Genomic DNA, 19,255 nt, shown 5'->3' with positions numbered 1-19,255 from the left:
GTTCATTTCCAGCTCCCAGGTCATCTCTGCATCCTCTTCATTCATCACATCACCACCAGTGTCTAGACTCCATCAGGGGGTATCCTACATACTGAAGGCTTCTCAACCCCCTTTAAATATAATCGTCACGATGGGAATTCGATGATGTCGCGATGGAGTCTAATCGCCAAAGACTTATCATTTATCATTTGATTGTGCACACGTCAATAAATAATTGTTCACTCAATATGAGGTCTCTCCTGATTGAAATGTACGCACTGGGTTTTAGTGTTTGTACTGGTGGTTTGGGGAAATAAAACAACGTTTTTATGGTAATATAATTCCTACTACTGTGACAGCTTAAATTAAACTGATAGTATTGATGGTGAGGCTTTATTTGCCACAATGAAAAGTGCTGTGGTATTGCATAATGTATTGTTAGGTTCCAAATGTCACAAATAACGTGAGGCCGGCGTGATATAGTTCAACCTGTATTCTGTGTGCATGCCCAGGCATAATTCCTGGATGTCTTGGAATCTATTCTGAGTCTGTAGGTCACAGGTCCAGATGAAGTGGACAGTGGTAATGTTCATTATCAATAAGCTTGTTAATAAGACTGAGGACAGTCAGTTACCTGACTTACAACATTATTTCCCCTTTTTCTTTTCCATGTGATATTCCTTTATCTCTGTGGCTCTTTCCTGATTACACTTTCAACAAGCAGGCTTTTACTGACTGGATTTTTGGATGATTCAATTTTTATTTTCTGGCCAACTGCAAGAGACATCAAAATGTGTGTGCTGCCAAGTCTTGTCTGTGTTGTCTTTCATCAGTTTAGGCTTGTGACATCTTTGGACTTCGGAGTGAATGCTCTTTCCTTTGCAGTTAGTCCGCCTGTTGAGATTACAATTTGTGTCTAACAACCCTCTACAGACATATCTGGCTCTGTGGGAGATCTTTGCCCCTGCTGTCTTCTGTGATCCGTACCATGTATAAACCACACTCAGGTCCTAGACATCTGGATTCAATTTTGATACTGAGACAGTGTAAAGGATGTCCATATGGGCAAATCCTTTTTTGAAAGTAACAGGCACCATTGACAAATGATACAAGACAATAAAAACACAATTTTCTACCTGCAACTTGATGATATTTGCTAAGAGAAATCAAGGTGCTGAGCTCCGGCAGTCACACCTGTCATACCAGATGTTTCTGGAACAACATGCTCATGTTTATAATCTGTTGTAGTTTAACAATAATGTCTGACCTCAGGTTAAAAATGCAGAGCTCTGAATGTCATTAATAGCAATGGGATGGATAGTGATTCAAAAGTCCTTCATACAGGTCACAAGAAGAGATCTGATGGCCGTCCAGATTGTGTCCTAATTTGGATTCTTTGATGTTTGGTTTAACAAATGCTGTATCTAGATCCAGTTGATGTTTTGTTCCAACCTTGTTTATCTTTGTATTATCAAGAGGGTCCATGAAATCCAAATCTCAGGAAGCACATTGTAGATTTCTTTACCTTATGTTGTCAGCAGCTGTCAAATCCTGAATTCTGAGATACTGAATAAATAATGTAAAATGTGCCCTGCTGGTCTTATTGTTTAATGGCTAGACATTTATGAGGAGAAAATTACACAAGATAAGACAAAGACAGAAATGGACATGTAGTACAAATGTATTGATAAAAAAAGTCTCACAGCATGTTCCTGTGCTGTCTGTGAGTGTTTATGTACACATATCATCTTGGTAAGAAAGCTATTGCAGTATTTACCTCAAAGTATTAAGTACACAAGCGCAGTAGGTCTGTAAGAGTGGTGTATATTCCAGTAAGTGACAACCTGCAAAATGGTGTTTGCCGTTATTTGCTTTAACCACACTATTCTTTCTAATTCTGCATGACTGCTGTTTATAAAAGACTAATACAAAGAGCAGAGGCCATAAAACAGCACTTTGTTACCACTCTCAGAGCATTATCAATGTCCAGTAGTGATTTCCAATGTAAATTCACTATCTCCTGCCTCACCATACCCATGTCACTATTACAGTACAGCAGTCCATATTCACAGGGATTTGTGCTACCTTACCTTCAGCCTCTATCCACATATTAATGAGCCTCTATCTGAATTTATAGGCCTCATGTAATCAGTCTGCATGTGAAAAGCAGGCACGAGCCAGAAATAGTAGACTGCAGTCGGGATTTAAAGCTAAAGCATACATCCAGCCTAAAGGAACTCATTGCTATGTCATTCACAGGCTCACTCAATTTCCATGACAACAGAGGCAGATGACATTTGTCATCTATCAGCATATCTGTTGCACACAGGAACTCTGGGGTATTGTCCCTCAGATTCATGAGAGGTTGTCACACTACAAAGGCCACAGTGTTAGTTATACCATTGCTTGGCAACATTTACATCCAATACTTTCACTAAATTCAACAGACTCCACCAACATTTGTATATACATATTGTTATCGACATAAAAAAAAAGGATAGAGTGGAACCAACTCATGTTTATATGGAACGCAAATTGCTCCTAATTAAATATAATAAAACATTTAATATTCATCCAATTATGACCTTGTTTTTGTAGTTACACACCAGATTTTCATATTTATAAAGATAAAACCTTTTCTACAAAAAATATTGAAATCAGGCCAATTGTAATATGAATGGAAAATTTGCAAACAGGGACATATGTATCATTATATTCTATGCCAACAATAGCACCTGGACCTAAAATGACATGTATTTTAAGGATAGGATCACATTTGTTGAAGTCTATCTTAAAACAATACTGAATTGTCATATGTGCATTGAAAGGATTATTGGTTGCTGTAATTTTAATCCTGTCCATATTGGCTATAAAGAGATCCCTTCTAAAGCCAGTTTTAATGTAGGTGGTGGGGGACCAAATCCGCAGTCATTGCCAGTATAGGCAGACGGGAGGAGTACAGTGACCAATAATCATCATGTACATATCGGCATGTAAGTATTGTTTTAGGATAGACTTAAAATGAGATCCGTTAAGAAAATGGCTTGCTAACAAAAAAACTGATCTGGCTTTTATATTAGCACCATGGTCCATAACTCATGTTGGTCAATGTCTAAGTGTGCTCCTCAGGTATTTGTCCAGGGATTTTTATCCCCTGGTCCATAGTGTTTCTGGGACGGGAGTTGGCACAGCTGGATATGGTTTCAGCTGTGCTGCTGGTTCTCTGGATGAACTGGAGGAAGTTCTCCTGAAAGGAGCCCTCGTGGCTGGATGTTCCAAACTCCGCCGGCTGGGTCAAGCAGCAGCGCCGAAACTTTACCAGCTCTTCTCTGATCTGCCTGTTCAACAGGCCGTAGAAGAATGGGTTAACGGCGAAGGAGGAGTAGGCCAGCCAAGTGACTGCCTCCTCTAAGTCTCCGGGGCTGTGCATGGAGCCAGTCAGAGACATTTGCAGGTGGAAGATGAAGTAGGGCAACCAACAAACAAAGAACTGACCTACAATGAATACCAAAGTAAGGGCAGCCTTTCCTCCACTGAATGCCCTCTCTGGAGATAGTCTTTGGGGCAGAGTACGAGTGGTAGTGATCATGGTGGTCTGGCTGTTGATGGAGTCTGAGCGATCCTTAGCAGGACTTGCGTTTGCCCAAGTTGGCACAGCAGGGACTTGCTGCAGGGCTGCAGAACGTGCTACCTTGTACACGGCAGAGTAAACAGCAAAGATAACCACTGTAGGAACTAGGAAACAAACTACACTGAATAGCACAGCAAATACACTTCTTAGACGACTGTGGCTCGCATGGAGAGAGCAGTGAGCTGCAGCAATAGAGCTCTGATGTCCATAAGCTGGCCATCCAAACAGCGTGACCAAAGCTAAGAGGACTGACTTAACCCAGATTATTAGCATGACACCAATAGCGAGGTTGATGGTCATTTTGACTTCATAACGCATGGGGTGTACGATATAGAAGTAACGCTCCACACTGATGGCTGTGATGGTGAGAATGGAGAGACAGATGAGGAAAACATTGAGAAAGATGTAAACCTGACACTCTAAAACGGTAAACACCACAGTTCCAAAGAACGCTGAGCTGGATATTATACCCAAAGGCATGAGAAGGATGGCACACAACAGGTCCACTGCACAAAGGTGACACACAAAAGCGAACCTCTTCAGGTGAGGAGCACGGGCTATGGCCACCATCACACCAGTATTGGCCAACAAAGCAATGAGGTTAAGTGTCACCATGCAGAACAACCCAAAAAGGTCTTTGATCTGTGACTGGGAGCTTGTGACAACACCCACATTGGCAGGAACCGTAGGATTGGGCTCCCATAGGGCAGTGGTGACATTGGTCACTGAGTGATTTGGCACAGAGGCTAACATGGGACTAGTCTTGTCTGCCATTATTCATTCACAACCTCCATTTGTATCTCAGATGTCTTCATAAGTGGATGTCCTGTGTTGAGAAGACAGAAAATAGTTATTTATAAACAATTGTATGGTAGTTTAGACATTTTTGGTGCATTTATCTATCAATTTAAAAACCAGTGTCGGCAGATTGAACAGCAAGAAATCGAAAGGGCAATATATTTGATTGCAAATGGAAATACTATTGTTGACCTGCTGGAAATTAATACAACTATTAAAAATGTTTATGAAAATCTCTAAAAATCACAGTATATTACTAATGCAGATGTCCAGACTGAATTTGTAAACAAACTCAATATCCCCCAAAACTCTGAGGAAAGTAAAAAAAAAGGCCTGGATAAACAATTAAGCATGGTTGAAATATTATAAGCTATAGGTGCAATAAAGGCTGGGAAAGCAGCAGGGCCAGATGGCCTCCCAATTGACTTGTATAAATACTTTAAAGATAAATTGGCAACTCCGCTTTATGAGATGTATCTAGAATCCTACAATAATGGCTACCTCTCAGCCTCAATGAGAGAAGCCAAAGCTAACACTAAATGTAAGAATACGCGACCTATAAGTTTAATAAACACTGATACAAAAATCCTCAGTCAAATTTTGATGAAGGCTGTTGTGGGTGGGGGATGACCAAAATGGATTTGTAAAGGGAAAACAAGGATTTCATAATGTAAGACACATTCTCAATGTACTGTACTGCCAAAAAGAAGAAAAAGACATGGCTCTTCAGTAGGGTTAAGTGGACTTATATCTTTGACATTATAACTCGATTTGATTTTGGAAATACATTCCTTAACTGGATCAAACTATTACATCTCAACACTATAGCTGAGGTACTGACAAATAAAGTGGTGTCTGAGCCCTTCAATATTACAAGAGGTTGCCCCCAAGGTTCAGCTCTATCATTTCTTCTGTTCATACTAGCTATTGAACCACTACCAATAGCCATTAGATCTAGTAGGCAAATACAGGGGATTACAATTGGCAACGGAGATCATAGAATAGCTCTTTTTGCTGGCGACGTACTTGTAATTCTTAAAACAATTAAACGCATCCATACCAGCATGAGTTGTTAGATCTAATCGGCCTGTTTGGTAGTATCTCCGGATATAAAGTAAATGCTTCAAAATCATCACTAATGCTGCTTAACGGAAATGGAAGACAATATATAAACCAATATTTATTAACTTTCAAGCTCTCATCTAATTTTACATATTTGGGCATCAAAATAATACCTCATTTAGAATCTATATCATCAACAAACTATGAAGTAATAATGAACATAAATACAACAGTAATATACCAGACCTTTGTTTTAAATGCGTTGAGGCTATATGTACATTTATGCACTGTGTCTGGCATTGTGACAAAATTAAAACATTCTGGAGGGAGGTGATCAATAAAACTATGTTCATTTTGTCTGTGAACATTCCACTTGATCCTAAGATGATTTTGCTGCACCTGTATCCAACAAATCAGAATCTGAAACCCCAAGAATATAAATATATTGATTTAGCTATACTACAGGCAAAAAGGACTATAGCTCTCATCTGGAAGAAAATGGAGGCACCTACAATTGGTGCTTGGATCAAGAAAATGGTGCAATGTGTGTCCATGAAGAGACATATATTGAAAGGCAAAGTGGGGGTGTATGAGAAAATGTTGTAAATTGTAATTGCAATGAAAAATTAATAAAACATTGTTAAAAAAAAAGTCCATATAAAATGTAGTAATAGCTTAATATAGTTGAATGCTAATGCAGGATGTGGTCTGATTATTTAATATCATGTTAATTATTAATGTTAATGTTAATTAATTGGAAAATGTATTGCTATTAAATTTCAATTTCAGATTTCTGATTGAAAATATGTAAACAGTTGCCCACATGTTTTAAGTGTAAACACAGTTGTGTGTAAATTGGAAACCGTTTACAGTAAAATACAGCAATGACTAGCCTTGTTTACTGTACATGAAATCAGTATTAGCCCCCTTGAGGGCCATTCTACACTGAAGATAAGAGTTGTGAGGACAATAAGCAATGACACACCTCAGTAGTCAGAGCTGTTCGCTACAAGTTGTTTAAGGTCTAACTGCAGTCCGATATATTTGTTTGTTTGGCATAACATCAATTCTCTTTTAGTATCCATTAAAAAGGAAAGCCTATACCAGATGGTATCATATACAACCAAAGGACAGCTTTTAGTAAACTAACGCTTTTAGTAAACTAGCGCTTATGTGCACGTGAGTTTTTGTTGGACGTATGTGAAAATAGAATCATGATGTTATAAATCCGTTAATATTGGAGAAATGCAAGTCCATCCTTTCTGAGTACTGACAAGTTAAAAGACAAAGCTTTCACCTGCATGCATCTTTAAAAGCTCTGAACACACTGTTCATGCAGTTTCCAGATAACTATTTTTTTTACCATTTTACACATTGTCACAGTCTGTTCCTGGAAATAAATTGATTCAATTAAATCAATATATAGTTTTTATCCAAAAGATCTATCTAGAAAAGTGCTTTATATAGATATATAAATCCTGCCATCCATCTATCTGGATTATGCAACAGTGTGCTGCTGTCAATACCTTTACCTATTGATCTACTGTTAATTGAAAGTAAATTCTTTCTAGATTAACACATCCAGCATAAAAAACAACACTGATGATGCATACAATGACTTACCCATGATCCACTCAGTTTGTGTGGTACAGTTCAGACCAAACAGGTTAACCAGGTGTTTGATTTGACAAAGCTCCTGTTGAAATCCCATATGTTTAGACACAGTAGGCCCAAACCAGCTTAATTTGTATTTATTTTTTCCAAAAAGAAAAATAGTCAGTCCTCCCAACTAAAAATCCATGTTTTCAAGTCCAGTTAACTCCGTGTCTGAGGTTTACTTTTTCTGTAGAGAGGCTTCAGAGGTCCAGACTTGTCACATATGTAAAGACGTACAGATCAATGATTCCATGATGAATTTTGCTAGTAAATGATGCTTCCTCTTTCTCCTCACCCCTCCTCCAGTAACACTCTCATTCCTGTCCTGTGCTGTGTATGGTAGTGACTGTCACACATTGTATTGTATGTGTCTGTTGTTTTTTTCTTTTTTCAAATAGACACACACTCCACTGTCCCCCTTCCAAAGCCTAGTATTCCCTGGGTCCTAATTTCCACCATGTTAAAGGAGAAACTCACATTTACCCTAAAGCAGTCAGGTCTGTATATTTGCACAATTAGTATTATTTAAAAGACTAGTATTATTTGTTAAAATTAGAGGCACCTATAACATTACTAGAGAATCAAACTGCTCCACTGACAATAAGTAAGGGACTGGCTGTTATAAAATATAAAATGCACTAACATCTATAGAGGTGTTTGGTTTTTTTAAAACCCCAATCACCTGTATTCCATAGCAGCGGTTCCCAAAAATGTCTATAATAATGAGCCCAAAAAGCCTGTTTTCGTAGGACTAAATACCAAGTACCCATATTATTTTCTTGTTAAATATGTCTTAGTGCTAAAGTACAAAAGGTACTGTAGTAATATATGTTTCATCCACCACAAAAAGTCTTGGTTTGCTGAACCAGTATGTCTATCTGCTCTGGCCAATAGTTGTAGCAGCTTCCTTGAGCTAATGTGTGTAAAGAAAATGCAAAAAGTTGGAAGACCATTCATTTTATTCAGATTTTCCATAATCTGATCAGCAGTGTCTGAGAACGGACACATTTGTATCTCAGTTTTAGAACCAGCGGGTCATGAAAAATCATGACCTGTTTATGTTGATTAGATTTTCACAGCAAAATTTGAAATCAGAATTAAAAATCACAGGTAAGATAGCTAAATATTTTGCTCTGTAAGACTTTCAGATAGACATTTCTTTTGCGAAGAGCCAAAAACATCAAACTATATTGTCTAATGTAAATCCATACACCTGCTTCAGGAACCAGAAACACATTTTGGTATTGAAATAAGGTGTAGCCTGTATAAAACATGTTTTTAATCACATCTGTAGTGTGGTCTGTTTACTTACTTACTCTCTAGGTGGGTCAGAGAACAGGATTATCATCTGAACTCAAAGTAATGCAAAATGAGGGATATCAACACAATGATTATTTGATAATATAGACTTCCAATTTGCTACACATGATGTACATCTGAACATTTTTAACCAACCTTATTAGCCCGTATAAAGTTTACTACCATCTTATTTTATTTGTTCACACCACTTATAATAATAATAATATTTTTATATATTTGACTATTTGACTTATTATTGACTTTTATCAAATGTCATCCAGCACCATATTGACAATTTCTTACATGAAAAAACATTATTACTAAACAATGACTACCATACAGTATAACCTGTAAAACACCTAAAATAGCAAGTATACAAAAAGATCAAAGTCTTTAAGCTCAACATCCAAAATGAAAAACATTGCAACAAGTGGAAGGGGCACTTTAGTTTATTAACTAATCATTGGTTCAAGTAATGTAATGTAATGTGCAAAAATGCAGAGGCAATTACATTCCAAAGGGAGTGGCATTTGTTACATACAGCTAGAAGACTTACTGGGCAAGGAATATGGCCAAGCTATTCATGACTTACATCTTACAGTAGATTACTTTGCATAGCTAAAGCACTTTCAGACGCTTTCTTTTCTATTTGTAAGAGTGTTTGAACATTAGCCACAAATTGCACTTCATACTTCTGCCTGTAAACATATATATGCATAGAGTATCAGCTTTATTTCTGCTCTACTATATAACATTAGTCAAAATGTTTATAACTGAAAAGGCATGTGGCAAAGTCCTCCTACAGTACACATCAAAGAGGGACAGGTTTATATGAGCGTTACCACTTAGATTAAACAATGCAATATTTAAAAGGTAAGCTTCTCAAACCAGAAGTGTAACTGAAGTGCAGTCCATCACACTCAGGCCAGTTTTACAGTGTGCAAAATATAAGGCACAGAGAAGAACGAGTCATTCATGAATCATAGTAGGGACATATGCACAATAACGGTAATAAAATAAGGACAATAACCATATTATTATAAGAAAACAGCATAGCCAAGCTTTTTAGAAATATAGAGGTAATGAGGAACTTTTCTAATTCAGAAGACCTGCTTCTTTGCTTGAGTTGAATAATTACTTCATGTCAAGCTCCAGCAGGTAGCGAAGGCGACACTGGCTCTCTTTGTAGATGAGATATTCACTGTTGCTGAAGTTGCTGTCTGAGAACTGAGGCTGATCTATGGGCTTACCCTGAGGCACAGCAATCTTCTTTCCCTCCAGGGTGATGAAGATGTCCTTGGATGGATCTGAAAACACAGGAGTTAACAACTTTACCAAGCAAAAGATGCTGCATGATATCATTTAACACAGTGGTTCTCAAATTCTTTAATTTTGTATCAATATTGTGGAAACTAGTAACAAAATGAGCCAAGTGGAGATTTAGTGAAATAAGAGCATTTTGAACTGCATGGTCCTTTTTGCGCAGGCTTCTCACGAGTTACTTATTAAATTAAAATACAACTTAATAAAGTTTGAACAAACTGCTGTTTTTAGACACAAAAGACATGTGGCTCTGTCAAAATACTGACAGTGAACTTGAGAGCAAGATAGAATTCATTTTACTGTATGAATAAAGTAAAGAAGTATTGTACCTGGCTCCACTGATCCTCGTGCCACCACACTATCAAAGCCTGCAGGGGCCTTCTTCAAGGAGGAGTTGTCTCTGGTGATGGTGTATTCCTTGCCGAGGGCTACCTCGCTCAAAAACATCACTCCAGTATTTTTAGAGGTTCGCACTAAAAATACATGGCAGAAAAATGGGATTTTTCAAACACTATAATATCGTTATGATTGCAATCAATGTCATCATTATCTTCTTCAGACTCACCGTAACATGCAGACTTGCTGTTTTCAGATGCAAAATAGATACCGCTACCAACACGGCCTCCTGATTGGGGCATTATTCTGAGACCGCTCTTCAGGATAGCTGCCACCACCGCTATGTTTGTACCATGCCACAGCAGGCGACGGTTCTCCAGACCATCATTCTCGCTAAATCGCTCTCCCTGCAATGTCCAATGTATGTGTTAGGTCAGAGGACTTCAGTCTGTCACATTAAACTAGATTGAATCCAGTTCCTACCTCTGTCTCACGATCGACTTCCCAAACATTGACAATTTTTGGTTTAGAATAGCCACCTGAAGTCACTTCCAGGTATTTTTCTATGATCTTCAAATGAGAAAAAGTTAATATTGGTAGACGAAAGGACTACATGAATGGAAGATGATCAAGTGCTTTGTATTTACCAAAACCTTGTTATCCCTTTTAACACAGTACCTTGAATGTTTCTCTCTCCTTGTCCATTAGAGTGAGGCTGCATTTGAGAGAAGTGTAGTCCTGGTCTAGGGGGTGAGGAACTGTCACTGTCTCTATCATCTCTTCCTGAGCCTTTTCAGTCTCTGACTTCAGAGTCTGGGCAAGCTCGATGTCAGCCAGCACCTTTACAGAGCATGTTAGGAGAGTGACTTTAGAACTGAGAAAACATAGAAAGACAGCTTATTCCATCATATGATCTAAAAATAAAAATATCACCATAAGCATCTCTTTCTTTTTCTCCACAATCTCTTGGTCGTCGATGATTGGCGGTCTGTTCCGGCCAAAGTTGTGTGGTATCGTGGTAAAGAACTTTGAGGAAAGTTCTTTCAGACAGTTGTTTCTGCTTTTTTGGTTAATGGCTGCCTCGATCTCCTCCAACACTTCAAAGCCCTTTGCAATTTGAATCTTACTGAGCTTGCCCAAAGGCATCTTCTTGATGTCTGTGTAACACACACACACACACACACACACATTATTATACTGTATGTTTTCTTTGTTTTTGCTTAGAAAAGGCATCTTGCACTGTATTTTGGTAAAGAAGGTAAAACAATTTTACTTCCAGGGTGAAGTCTGCATTAACAACTTGTGTTAGTGCAGACTTCACCCTCTGTTTGACGCAATGGTCAATAAATTACATGTCATATTTTGCACTTTGATCTCCAAGTTTCCTTACATTTATATTTAAGCAACACTGAAATCAAGCTAAATATGCAAAAAGCTCAGAGATTTTGGAACTAGAATCCCATTTAGTGCACCCAGCACTCTAGCCCAACAGGTATGTTACAGAACAGGTAGGCTACTTAGGCACACTGAACTTTGGACTGGACTGTACAAACCTGTTTGTGTTAAATGGTTGGTAAACTGAAGCACACCCACCTAGGTTCATACATTCCATCGCCTCCTTGAACATGTCATTGCTGAAAATTAGCTCTATGAGCTTCTTCGTAGGGTTGTCAAGGGTGCAAGCTTGGACATTTTTACTGACATGCTTTCCATCGACAGTGTCCACCTGCAATATCACAAAGTACAGCCAGTGAGATTTTGCTAAAGCTCATACTGAATTTCCAAAGATTTTCTCTGATGAAGTCTGTCATGGATGGTGGTTAATTGAGTCTATGAGATCATGCTTCTAGGCTTCATATTCAAAGCTCCTTGTTTCAGTGGGATGTACATTTACGTTACCTTGACCTCAGCATCCTGCTCTCCGTCCACCTCGATCAGGGTGTACTTCCCCTGGTGAGACACAAAGTCCGACCGATCGCTCCAGTTGTTCTTGGTCTTGTCCTTAAACTTTTTCTCAAAGTCCTTAACAGCATTCTCAAGAGTATCAAACCTTGTAAGTTTCATTTGCCCGCGTTCCCCCTGAATTTAGATTAGAGATGAGGCAATCATGGGCAAAATAAAATGCATGAGCAAAACAGAATTAAGTAATGAATGTAGTTTAGTAGGAATCTGTTGCAGGACAAACTTACCACTCTGCCCCATCTATTCCATGTACAGCAATCAGTGTTATTTTTAAGAACTTGAATGACATAAAACTTATTATTGTTATTCCCAATGTTGGTCTGATTGAGCATGCAGTCATAGTCCTTGTATACCTGGTGGAGACAACATAGAACATTTGTCAAATTTGATTTTTCTCTTTAAATATGATTGCATACATTTCTGTAATTTGCACTCATGTAAGTGAATTTATATACTAGTACAGTTATACAGCATCTTTCTTACCTCTCCAGTGAACGCCGTGACGTACTCATCCACCTTCCTCTTGCCTTTTACCTGTGTCCCTGCAGCAAGAAGGGCCTCTTTTGCAGAGGTGAAGGCATCCTTGGGCTTTGGTGTCTCAGGTTCCTGTTTCACCTTCTTGCCACCTGCCTTGGTAGCAGAAGATCTTCTCTTTGGTGCCATGATCCTGGCTGAAACCCCTGCACAGAAATTTGCCGTGTTGGTCATCTGGGCATGATGGCTGGACAAGTTCAGACATGCCTACACCGAGCAGCTAACCCTTTCTAGCAGTTCATCATAACAATGCAACCACGCATGTACTTTAGTACTGAGTAAAACACCAGCTACTACTAGGCCACACGTAATAGCAATTCAACATCATGCAACAGTAATTTTGCTGTGTTTTGGAACAAGGAAACCATAGTGCCTCCGCTTTCTTGTGTTTATTCCGAAGACGACCTGAATTTTTGCACAGCTCGGTACTCACCTGTTAACTTTAAATAGTGTCAGCCGGGCAGGGAGAGCTGAAAGTGGACGAACAGACCGACAGTCTCCCCACTGTCCAAGCTGTCACTGTGTGACTGGTGTCTGTTTGACAGTCAGAGGAAGAGGCGGAGCTCACTTGGCAGAGCTAGCTAACGGCTAACGTTACTAGCTAGCTAGTTTTAATCTTAACCATCTGCTGTACTGCCACCTAGCCTGACACCGTATTATCTCCAAACCTTCAATAATATTAATTTGACTCAAATATTTTTTTCTTAATATTTACGTTACCTGTACCACTTCAGTTCAAAACTGCTGTTTTGAAAAGTAAAGTAAACTGAAAAGGAGATTTGAAGATTGGGGTCGCTTGAGTGGGGTAACAAAATCAGAAGAACTTGCTGTATCTGAAGATGAGAGAAAATAATGTTGTCCTTCAATAGCTATTAAAACACTTCTGTTCTAACATTATATATTATTCTCTACTAGACATTGTTTGTATAACTAATCGTAAATCCCCAAAGGAAAGAAGAAGATAGAAATATTCCATAACCTCCCCAATTTCTCTTCTTCTTGCTATAGTCACTGTTGATTCCAGTATTTGTTCCCTATTTGGTTGGCTACCTGGTAAATAATAAATTTAATACAGCTTTTCTCTGATAAATTCATAAAAACATCAGAGAAGACAAGAAAAATTGCACAGGTAACGTTAGGTAGTGTAAATTAAATTAAAAGGTTGACTTAACATGATAAAGATTTCGTGCTGGCAACAATTTGGTAACACTTTACAATAAGGGCCACAAAAAGGGTAAGTAATCATAACATAATTATGAAGTAATGAGGAACTAACTATTCAGTATTGTGTATCACTTTACTTGGGCTGGACACAAAATAGTAACTATTTCTTTTTAAATAATTAGTAATTAAAGAGTTGTAGTTTTGTGCTGCTCAGCATCCGGTTCAGAGTTGATGATTAATTAGTCAGTATGATTGATTCACAGATATTCATGAACTAATCTTTAACTTATTTCATTAATATACAATCTCCCAGTCTGTTCTCTAATCACTCATAATTATCCAATATATCCTCCATTTATGAGGGAAGTACTTTTTAACGATTCATCAATTATCAAGTGTATCTGATTTGTTCACAATTAACCGATCAATACCTAATCAATAACTAAGCATTTGCTACTCCATAAAATTGGATTAGGAGTTATTTATTAACTAATGGTTCAACTAACAGTTCCCCATTCGTTCCTCATTTGTTCCCTGGTAATGCTCACATTTTGTCTCCTGTGTTCTACATTTTGCTCTTCCTTTCAGGAAGTTAGTTAGATACAATGTGGATTTGTCTGATGACTCTTAACAAATATGTTTACCTAGACTGCTGCTATGAACTGTGTCATACGCAGGTAATACTGTGAAATAAAGCTTGTTGGTCAAAAACATTTCTGCAAGATAATATCTTCTCATAATAATTATGTCTCTAAATATTTAGCTTGATAATGGTGAGGCCCGTTTTCCTTTACACAGAAGTTGACACTCTTGTTCTTACATTTACAGTAAGGAGTTGTTGCAGCACATGGTGTACCTGGTTTTTATAAAAACAGTAATTTGGTGATGGCCACTGAGCAGCTCTAATAAAATAAGATGGTGCTCTGATTATCTGTCCACTTCCTCCATATGCAAATACTATATTTACAGCAAGTCCCAGGGCATCCTACATGTTGCAATGTGCAAGATTAGATCAAACAATTTGGACACAAGATGGCAGTGTTAAATCACAGATACTGTATGGGTCTATTTTCCAAAGCATCTGCCTCATGTACACAGGGGTAGTATTGATTGCTGTGTCTGTCCTCGGACAGCAATTGGTGGATTTTATTTATTATTATTAGCAGATAATGGTATTTGTGCTGGTAATTTTTATGTAGAGGCTGATTGGTTTTGGCACATGGCGTGCATCAAAGCTCCTTCTGACATGTCAAAGTGTCCTTGAGCAAGACGCTGAAACCCTAAATTGCTCCCAATGGCCGTTCTGTCACCATCAGTGTATGATGTGTTGTAAATGAGAGGCAGTGTAAGGAAGTGTAAAGTGCTTTGTCCTGTGAGGTTGAAAGGCACTATGTGCAGTTAATTTAGCATATTATAGATTTGTATCTGCTATATTATCCTCTGGAATATGTATCTGATGATGTGCAAATAAATAGTCAGACTATAAGTAATTTTGGTATTAATAAAAAACACATTTTATTTACATAAATTACAAGAAAGCACAAACTGGTTCACCAAAATCTACATTAAAAACGTCTTGTATATATTACATTTAACAGATTTACCATAATTTACTCCATTGTTGCAAGTAGAATCTTTAATAAAAACAAGGGCTATATGCGACATTATTGGCATCTCATTTCAAATCGCTACGAGTCAAAGAACAAAGTAAAATAATTGGGACATTGTACTCACAGCACTTTGAGGACAACAAAGTCAGGACGATCATCTGTATGACCTCTTTAATATCTGAGACACCTGATTCAGGACTAGTGATTATATAACTCTGTTTACAATGCTTGGCAAATGAGCTGATCTTCACAAGGAGGACGTTGTGGAGTCCACCACCTCTCGTCCATTACACACTGTTGGAACAACATTGGAGGCTGACGCTGCAAAACATTAAAAAAAAAAAGTTCTTTGGTGGGAATCTTCCAACTGTTCAGCCTTTCTGGTTTGCCTGATCTGAACCATGCATGACTTGTAAAAAGGTAAAGAGAACACAACAGACAGTGTTAGAGGTCTGACAGAAAGGTGGCCTTATATAGTTATAAAGAAGTTATGTACTGTATAATAAATGTATGTATGAGGAATGTATTAGTGTTTTTGACAATAAGCTTCTTAGCAATAGCTACAATGATGTTGTTGTATATCAGGTGGTACCTTGAGAGAAACTGGAGCCTGGGCCAGTGGTGACGCTGAAGCGGGTGGTGGCCACTCTGAGAGTGCTGACATTCTTCTGCGGCTGGAACAGGATGATGTGGACTTTGGGAGCGAAGAGGCAGCCCAACACCACCGACCCACTCAGACTGACAGAAATGCACATGGTGGTTGTCTGCACCTGGAGGAGGAAAGAGAGGTGAGAAATTCACAGATATTACTAAGTGATTTATTGAGTTACCTTTTACGTAACAAAAAAGTAAACTCACATTTCTAGAACGCCAAAATGTTGAAAGAATTCCTACAAACCATTGAAAAGTGCCTCTTAATTTTACACCAGTATTAATGTTCACGTACAGCTCAAATCCCAGTATTAATATATTTTCAGTGACATTTGTTAGGTATTAAAAAATATGTTGACATGGCTCTGAGGGGAACGTTGAAAACAAACAGCAAGTGTTAAATTAACTCTACTCATGTGAAATCATACAAGCATTTGCATCAGGTTGAGGACCATTTTGCTGTACAAACATATTCATTTTAATGGGGCTCAGAAGTCAGAGAAGAAATGATTAGTATCAAAGCCAGGTGCAACTGGGGAGGAAGCTACAGTATCAGCTGGGACTGCTAAAGAGAGGTGTTAAGCGATCTGCTTATTTGCTTGTCAATCAACTGCGTAACTCTCGCTCCTTTTTTCCCTCACCCTGCCCACATCTTGCTATGTGTCATCAGTCTGCTCCTTCATTTCCAATCTCAGTAGATTTCTTTTTCTTTTTTTTTTCTTTTTTTCCCTGATAACAGGATACAGCCCAGCATCGTGTGGTGTGTGGCAGGTGCATCCCATTTTCACAAGGCACAGCAGGTGTCTGCATTCAGCCTGAATGCTAATGTTGGTATTAAAATAATGTGGGCACCAATACTGCACTGTGCACACACTGTTCTGCAACAAAGAGAACATGATAATAGCAAATAAACACCCATTAGTTTGGGCAGGGATGTACCTACTGTGACACAAAGTCAATTTACCAATTTTTCTATTTTCAGAATAGTTTTTAATCATCTTGTATAGATGTTCATCATTATCAGTTTTTACTCCCTCACAATGCATTATTACTAATTGATGTAATAGTATTTGATAATAAACAGTCTAAATAAACAATTGATAATAAATTATATGAAGATATCTTCGTAGGGACTAATTAATAAAGATATAGAAAATTGTTTAATATTCTATGTTTGCAATGTAGTGGTCACTGACTAAAGGTCATAGTGTACCATGTAAATGTGACACAACAACATCACTGAATTTATCTCTGTGTTTTGAGATGTATTGCGGGTTGCCATGTGCGATGAATTTAACATTAGAATTCACCTCATGCCACATCTGAAATACAGTACTCACACTGACGTGCTCAGGTTAAGATGTAAATTTACAAAAAACTACCATTACCATTTTTTTCTTTACTGTATATCTGACCTGAGGATGGTATTGGTTGAGTCCCTCAATGCAGACTCAACCGCTTTAAGAACTCATTTGTCCCCTTATCCATCAAAGCCCAGAACGGCAAGCCAGCCTAACCCCTGAAATGCTGTTTTTTTTAATCTTGAACACAAACATGTAAATTTTTACTTTTCTTTATATCAGGATTGTATGTTGATAAAGCAGCTTACCCTTACTGCACATATTATGACGACTATTATGATGTGTTGTACGGGCAGTGTGCAATTTTGTTGGCTAGTGGCAGTCTCTGCATGCAACATGAGCATGTCCATGCAGTGTGATGCAGCAGTCTGTGTTCTTTATGTATGCATGTATGTATGTATGTATGTATGTATGTATGTATGTTGTGTTGAATCATTTAAACAGCAGATATTGTTTGTTTGTCCAAGACAAATTTCCTTCAGGACAATAAAAATCTATGTTATCTTATCTTATATTTGGAGACATGGAAAAGGGTAATATACAAAGGGAAAATGACAGTTTACACTTACTCTGAGCAATACCGAAGTGCACAGCCAGAGGCTAACTGTCCTTTACTAAATTCAGAAATAATTTTGAATAAAACCAGGGACAGAATTGCATAGGAATGACCTGTTAAGTGGTTTTAATAATTCACAAGATGTTGCTTTGGAAGAGCAGAGGACAAGGAATCTGCCTTTGCAGTCATATTTTGCCGGATGTCTTCTATTCGAGTGTGGAGAACAGGATGTAGAGCAAGCGGTTTCTGCTTGTTTCTGGTTCACTCTTGTTTTTACGGTGTTTGGCCTGCAGGTATTATTATTTAGTGCTGTATTACAAATACAACACTGCTTCTTCAAATAAACAATGTCTGCTGTTTTCAGGTAGCTTTATTCCTCCAGAGAACCTCACAGTGAAGATGAGATTCCTCCTTTTATTGGGCTTTGTGCTGTATGTTTATTGAAAAGCTTTATTGGATGAACCAGCCACCACAAGCCAGTCTTGGTAGGTTGACATGGACATGTCATTCACTGATAGAGACCAGTGTGGGATTTATTCAAATTTCACAAGTGGAATGATGTTGTTGATCTGTAATTAGACACAACATATGAGTTAGGTTAATAAGCATTTATTGTAAAAATAATAAATAAATAAATAAAGTATCTGTGATACCTGATCCCCACTGATTTCATCAGCTGATCTAGATAGTGTACCACTGTAATTGTATTTCCTCCACGAATTCTACTTTGCTGGATTTATTCCTGTATTTCCTCTAATGTAGCTCAGCGTAAATTCTGTCAGGAAGACTTCTAATACGTTGTCTCTATTCTCTTTAACTGATCAGCTGGGCAGTGAGTGTTTCGGTTCTGTATACCAATTAGAATCGGGCACTTATGTTCTATCCAATCACAGCATGACTACCTTGTTTTAAATATCTTCTCTCTCCCGTTTCTGTCAGTTGTATTTTCAGACGAGAGTGCGACCCGCCTCCTCCCCTTCTACCTCCAGGCATTGTCGACGGTGTATCGGTCTTCTCCCGGCTGACGGCCCATTTTAAATCTCGGATTTTCTCACCACCACCACCAGTGTCTAGATTCCATTGGGGGATGTGTTTGGTTTTCCTAAACATTAGTTGTATAGATCCCCTTTACAATGGAGTCTAATCTCCAAATAATTGTTTGTACTTGTTGGTTAATTGTTAGTAATAAATGTTTGCATATCTGCAACGAAGTCTCTCCTGATTGAAATGGCTGTACATTTTGTAGAGATGCACTTCCTGGTTCAACTCTTTTGTTGAACACCATGAGAGATGATACTCGCAATATATTCAGTATGTGTGAGATAACGCCAAT

At 38.1% G+C, this 19,255-nt stretch overlaps 3 protein-coding genes across 5 annotated transcripts in view; all 3 read right to left on the bottom strand.

Annotated features, from left to right (window-relative positions):
• Positions 1–1,661: 1,661 nt before the first annotated feature.
• On the bottom strand, positions 1,662–7,502 carry gpr61l (G protein-coupled receptor 61-like). The gene is made up of 2 exons (XM_031287774.2): positions 7,094–7,502; positions 1,662–4,436 (listed from the first exon to the last, which is right to left on the bottom strand). The coding sequence occupies exon 2, from the start codon at positions 4,382–4,384 to the stop codon at positions 3,092–3,094; it is 1,293 nt and encodes a 430-aa protein (XP_031143634.1). The 5' UTR covers positions 4,385–4,436; positions 7,094–7,502; the 3' UTR covers positions 1,662–3,091.
• A 1,354-nt stretch (positions 7,503–8,856) lies between these two features.
• Positions 8,857–13,155, bottom strand: parp3 (poly (ADP-ribose) polymerase family, member 3). Its single transcript, XM_031287747.2, has 11 exons — positions 13,014–13,155; positions 12,530–12,726; positions 12,274–12,399; positions 11,984–12,163; positions 11,678–11,810; positions 11,018–11,241; positions 10,763–10,924; positions 10,568–10,654; positions 10,314–10,491; positions 10,078–10,221; positions 8,857–9,732 (listed from the first exon to the last, which is right to left on the bottom strand). Exons 2-11 carry the CDS (start codon positions 12,707–12,709, stop codon positions 9,560–9,562), a joined length of 1,587 nt encoding a protein of 528 aa, XP_031143607.1. The 5' UTR covers positions 12,710–12,726; positions 13,014–13,155; the 3' UTR covers positions 8,857–9,559.
• A 2,086-nt stretch (positions 13,156–15,241) lies between these two features.
• grm2a (glutamate receptor, metabotropic 2a) overlaps positions 15,242–19,255 on the bottom strand; it is a 37,166-nt gene continuing 33,152 nt past the window's right edge. Inside the window, exons 4-5 of one of the 3 annotated variants that reach the window (XM_036002150.1) lie at positions 15,947–16,124; positions 15,242–15,675 (exon numbers count right to left, since the gene is read on the bottom strand). In XM_036002150.1, coding sequence (XP_035858043.1) covers positions 15,602–15,675; positions 15,947–16,124 — 252 coding nt within the window. In that variant the 3' untranslated portion in view covers positions 15,242–15,601. Of the gene's footprint in view, positions 15,764–15,946; positions 16,125–19,255 lie in introns of all 3 variants that reach the window. The other 2 variants (XM_031287667.2, XM_036002151.1) reach the window with 2 other exon arrangements.

The sequence above is a fragment of the Sander lucioperca genome, chromosome 6 (assembly GCF_008315115.2).
Source record: "Sander lucioperca isolate FBNREF2018 chromosome 6, SLUC_FBN_1.2, whole genome shotgun sequence".
Lineage (NCBI taxonomy): Eukaryota > Metazoa > Chordata > Actinopteri > Perciformes > Percidae > Sander > Sander lucioperca.
This window is presented reverse-complemented; position numbering and strand designations above follow the sequence as displayed.

Coding starts and splice junctions, on each gene's coding strand:
- parp3 (XM_031287747.2), bottom strand. CDS start 12,709: ATGGCACCAAAGAGAAGATCTTCTGCTACCAAGGCAGGTGGCAAGAAG. Junction 10,655..10,762: donor AGGAGAGAGAAACATTCAAG/GTACTGTGTTAA, acceptor TCTCATTTGAAG/ATCATAGAAAAATACCTGGA. Junction 10,222..10,313: donor CAGCAAGTCTGCATGTTACG/GTGAGTCTGAAG, acceptor ATGTATTTTTAG/TGCGAACCTCTAAAAATACT.
- gpr61l (XM_031287774.2), bottom strand. CDS start 4,384: ATGGCAGACAAGACTAGTCCCATGTTAGCCTCTGTGCCAAATCACTCA.